At 40.7% G+C, this 5719-nt stretch overlaps 1 protein-coding gene across 2 annotated transcripts in view; it reads left to right on the forward strand.

Moving 5' to 3' along the window:
* The first annotated feature begins 3017 nt into the window (after positions 1-3017).
* SNX12 (sorting nexin 12) overlaps positions 3018-5719 on the forward strand; it is a 20162-nt gene continuing 17460 nt past the window's right edge. The window contains exon 1 of one of the 2 annotated variants that reach the window (XM_004716679.2): positions 3018-3285. In XM_004716679.2, the coding sequence (XP_004716736.1) occupies positions 3121-3285 (165 nt within the window). In that variant the 5' untranslated portion in view covers positions 3018-3120. The remainder of the gene's footprint in view (positions 3286-5719) is intronic. The other variant, XM_045297004.1, reaches the window with a different exon arrangement.

The following is a 5719-nucleotide window of genomic DNA, read 5'->3' on the forward strand; positions in this document are numbered from 1 at the left end:
AAGTAGAAAGAAAATGTTTTGAGAATGATGATGGCAACAAATGTACAAATGTGCTTGACACAATGGGTGCATGTATGGATAAGAGTTGTATGAGTCCCCAATAAGATGATTAAAATAAAAAGAGTTGTAAGAGCTCCCAATAAAATTAGTCAAGTTCAACTCCAATACGTCTTCCATGTTACTTGCAAAATAATTCTAAAACTCAAATTTCATTAAGTCTTTTTCCTACTTACCCAAACCCCCTGTCATCAAATCAGTTCTGACTCTGTATAACCTTAGATATGATTTCTGAGTTTGTAAATCTTACAGGAGCAGATAGCTTCAATTTTCTTCCAAGAAGCAGCTAGTAGGTTTGAACCACTGACCTTGTGGGTAACTCTTAAGCATCTTCAGGGCTCCCCATTGTCAACGTCACAAAGCCAGAGTCTTTGCTTACTATAGAAGGGCCTTCCCCATCTGCCCACCTCCAGTCAATCTACCTCTAAACATATCTTTCACACAATATGAACTGGTAATAAAAGTTTATAAATGGCATGTTTCTTATCACTATAACTTTCCATATGCAGTTCCATGTGCAAAAATTAACCTTTCTCCATTTCCTTGTGTATTTGTCTTTTATGCTTTTACATGTCAGTCAAATTCAGGTGTTATCTCCTTCAGGAAGTCTTCTATAATTTCTCCAAATATTTGTATCTTATGTATTGCTTTGAACATTTACTTATTTTGTATTTATTTATTTATTTTTATTTTCATGGTATGATTTGTTCTCTTTACTTAATTTAATATACATTACAAAATATATCATACTTATATGAAAAATAGTACAAATGAAATTATTTTACCCACTTGTGCCACACTCAACCGTTTCTAAGTTTTAGAGATAATTACTAAAATGAATTTGGTATATGTATTTCTAGATCACTCACGTCCACACACCAGATATGTATCTATATATATGTTTGTATTACCAAATGGGGTTCGACAACAAAACATATCTATACTTTGTTTTTTCCACTTACAATATAACATGCATATCTTTCATTTTATTACATAATTTCCTTTATTTTTTGATATCTATATAGCATTCCATAATGTAATATAGTTAATATAACTCATTCACTTATTAATACATATTGAACCCCTTCTTCTTCTTTTTTTTAAAAGTCATTTTATTAGGGGCTCATACAACTCTTATCACAATCCATATACACATCAATTGTGTAAAGCGCATTTGTACATCATTCTCAAAACATTTTCCCTCCACTTAAACCCCCGGCATTAGGTCCTCATATTTTGTATTTATTATAATATATTAGTCTCATATGCTTGCCTCCTTTGCTAGAATGCTACCAGAAATGGTCTCATTCAGCTTAATGTAGTTAGCGTTTAGCATTGGCCCTGGCATAAATGTTGTTGCTTGGTAGATATTGATAAAATGGAATTAAATAACTTAAATGTGAAACTGTAGAGACTTGTATGCTGGTAAAGGAATTTCAGGCGTTCATTTTATAGAAAACATTTTTTGAGCAGAGGAGGACAGGTTAAAGGAAGAGGAAACATGCCCACTTGACCTCTTAATGTGGTACATGGGTAAGTTAATCATATAAATGTTAGTATTTACATATATATTTAATTTTAATCATTTTATTGGGGGGCTTTTACAGCTCCTATAATAATCCATACATCCACTGTGTCCAGGACATTTGTACATATGTTGCCATCATTCTTTTCAAAACATTTTTGTTCTACTTGAGCCCTTGGTATCAGCTTCTCATTTTCTCCCTCCCCACCCCACGCTCCAACCCTCATGAACCCTTGTGAAATTATAAATTATTATTTTCATAGCTTACACTGTCTGATGTCCCCCTCCACCCATGTTTCTGTTGTTCATCACCATGTGTGGATGGATGGTGGTGGTATTATACACCTATCATTGCAATCAGTTCCCCCTTTCCCCTTCCACCTTCCCCCTACCTATTAGGAATATAGATATTTTTGTGTGTGCATATCCCATCTTCATTATGTATTGAAAGTAACTTTAGAGCAGTTGCAAGAGTGGAGCAAAAACCTCACTGCCACCCAGTTGATTCTGACTCAAAGGGACACTCAAAGGGCTTCAGAAATTACAGAAACAGATAGCATGTCTTTTGAACCTCCATCCTTACGGTTAACAGCCCAATGCCTAACCCACAGCGCTACCTGGGCTCCTTAGAAGGTGTGAAATTAATACCTCGATTTTCTTTTTTAATTAATCATTTTATTGGGGGGCTCTTACAAATCTTTTTTTTTTTTTTACAAATCTTGTAACAATCCATCATTCAATAATATTAAGTACCCTTGTACACAACACCTCGATTTTCTAAGAAATGGAATAGTGCACTAAAAGTTGGGTTTTATGTGGCAACAAGTAGAGGATGAAGATATGCTTACATTTTTCTAAAAAGTGAAAATGAGAAACCATCTGTGTTTACTTCGAGTTGCTTGCTGCTTTCCTGGCACCATCGACTGCGCTCACCGAGTGCTCAGTTACTTGTGGAAATGAATTGAAACTACCATCGGCACAAGTGGAGGCGCTGCGTTCGGGATTCTTAGTACTATTGTTGGAATTCCGTCCTCTGGAGACCATCATTTTCTTTTCGCGGAAAACCTTGACTGATTCTAGGGACGCGGCCGATCATGAGGATCCTAGCTTGCGGAGCAGTGCCCACTGCTGATGGATACATGGTATAAGACAGTTTCTTGAGTTGAGGAGCGGAGCTGCGATTGGCGGAGCTTGACTCTGGTGGTTCACAGGCTATTGGGTGGTGCGTGTAAGAAGATACAGGTTCCGGGGCAGCAACTTAAGCCTCCCGGAAGTTTGAATGAAACCTTGGCTTTTCTGGAGACAGAGCTGTCACGGTGACTATTAATTAGGGCGCGGGGCGTGACGAAGAGGCAGCGTACGCATGCGTGCGTGCGTGCGTGCGTGAATGCGCGTGCGCAGTGTGGCTGTCTGTGGGTTGATTGGTTATTTTGAGAGCGGGAGGGGCAGTGCGCGCTCCTGACAGTGGCCTCTGTTCCCCCTCCCCTCCCTGCACACACACACCCCCTTCCCTTGGTTCCAGTCTGTTTTTCAGGAAGATGTCGGACGCGGCGGTAGCTGACACTCGGCGTCTTAACTCGAAGCCACAGGACCTGACTGATGCTTATGGGCCGCCAAGTAACTTCCTAGAGATCGACATCTTTAATCCACAGACTGTGGGCGTGGGCCGCGCGCGCTTTACCACCTATGAGGTTCGAATGCGGGTGAGTCACGGGGTGAGGGAGACAGCTGAGGAAGAAGCAGGGGCCCAGAAGGCGCTAGATGGGGTCATTTGGAGGTTAGGGACTTAATAGGGTTGGGTAGCAGTCTGTAGAGGATACAGCAAACTCCCAAAGGGGATCTCTAAATGGGGGTGAAGAAGTGAAGGTTGGCTGGATAGGGTGGGGAGGATGGAGAAATACTAGAGTCAGGATTCCAAGGAGATAGGAATCATGACTGCACTGACAGAAGGAACCAAAACAAAATCCATTGCCGGGGAGTAGCTTCCAAGTCAAAGGACTGAATAGAACTGCTTTACAGGGTTTCCAAGGGGTAAATCTTCAGAGAAGTAGACTGTACCTCCCTCCTTTTTTTTCCTGTTAGCAGGCCTTAACCACTGTGTTTCCAAGGCTCCTGACAAAAGGAAGAGGGTTGGAAAGCCAAGGTAACACCTTAGCTGGGTCCCATAACTAAACTAGGTTGTGGGAAGCCAGTGTGAAGAGTGAGGGCAGAAAGGCAAAGATTCTAACTAAAATGATAGATGAAGAGGTAATAGTAGTTATGCATTGCGATGCGATCCTCATGGTCGGCAGTTCGAAGCCAGCAGCAACTCCTCAGGTGAAAGACTGGGCTTTGCACTTCAGTAAACAGTTACAATCTCGGAAACCCACAGAGGGGCGTTATGAATCAGCATTGAGTTAGCATTGTGATAGAAGTATGAAGGGGAATCTTCTTGAGGCCGAGTGTTTAGAAGTGTTTCATGCTTTTATGTTTCCTCAGGTACTACATGCTGTGTCTCCTGGTGAAACTTGTCTTGCCTTAGGGTTGGTGGATTGTCTGTTGCCTACCCTTTAGATTTGATGTAGCCAGAATGTTCATTTTAATGTTTATTGGCTCACATTTGGGTTCTCTCTGTATTAATGGCCAACTTCCTTTTCTGCCTTAGATTAGCTGTTTGAAATCAGGTCCCAGCATGTCCTTTCTTAATGCATGACATTTCTAAACTGCCTCAGGATTGGCTTCTCCCAGAATGCAAGATCGTAGACTTAATTCTCCTGTGCTTAGTCTACAATCCAAGAGTGGAATGTGTAGACAGAGTACATGGTTTGCAGTGTAGTTATAGATAAATAGTGTGAGCTTTCTGCTCAAACAGCATGGAAGACCTAAGAGTGTGTGTGCTTTTATTTTTGAATGAGTACACTGAGTGAGAGAGAGTGAGGCCTTCCACCTGGACTTTGCAACCTAATTGAGAAAGAATAATCACCAAATTCCAAGTTTGATGAAGTCTAAACTGAAGTGAACAGTGAACAGAACAGTGAATAGTAAAAAAGAGGAAAGATATGTCAAATAATCCCTGCTGAGCAGGAATGGGAATTTGGTTTCTCAAAGTATGATAAAAGCAGGGAACTATTAATGGGAGAGAACTTAATTACCTGAGTGAGTCTGGCCATAACTTGTTTAGAAAGATCCCCTCCTGTGAGGATTAGTGATACTGTCTTGATGCCAAGAATCTTAGGCATTAAGGGTGTTATAGTTCATTACTTTTGGTATTCTAAAAATAACAGGACTGTTCATTGGGTGCCAACTATGTTCTAGCACTGAATTAGCTTTTAGTTTCTAAATACTTCCAGAAACCACATTTTATAGATAAGAAACTGAGGAGGAGTGCAGTTTAAGTACCTTGCCCAAGTACATACACTTGGGAATACGTAGCAGGGCTGGGATTTGAGTATAGGTCTGTCTTAACTCCTAAGAACACACACACACACACACACACACACACATTAACTTTATATGGAGCTTTGAGTGAAAGTTTGCTTTTATATTTATTATTGTTATCTTTTCAAAATTAGTTTTCAGTTCAACAATGGACTACACACATTATTTCATGACATTGATTTCAATCCCCACAATGTTACAGAACTCATCCCACTTCCTCCCTGGGTATCCAGTTTCTATTCATCCTTCTTTTCTATCCCTTTTTGCAATCCGAACTTTTTCTTCTTTTTTTAAACCATTTTATTGGGGGCTCATACAACTCATCACAATCCATACATACATCAGTTGTGTAAAGCACATTTGTACATTCGTTGCCCTCATCATTCTCAAAACATTTGCTCTCCACATAAGCCCCTGGCAACAGCTCCTCATTTTCCCCCTCCCTCTCCCCTCCCTCATGAACCTCTGATAATTCATGAATTATTATTTTGTCACATCTTACACTGTCTGACGTCTCCCTTCACTCACTTTTCTGTTGTCTGCCCCACAGGGAGGAGTTTGTATGTAGATCCTTGTAATCGGTTCCCCTTTTCCAACCCACCCTCCCTCCACCCTCCCGGTATCGCCACTCTCACCACTGGTCCTGAAGGGGTCATCCACCCTGGATTCCCTGTGTTTCCATTTCCTATCTGTACCAGTGTACATCCTCTGGTCTAGCCA

Source organism: Echinops telfairi, unplaced genomic scaffold, assembly GCF_000313985.2.
Source record: "Echinops telfairi isolate 266 unplaced genomic scaffold, ASM31398v2 ScPeMD7_7415;HRSCAF=8453, whole genome shotgun sequence".
Taxonomy (NCBI): Eukaryota; Metazoa; Chordata; class Mammalia; order Afrosoricida; family Tenrecidae; genus Echinops; species Echinops telfairi.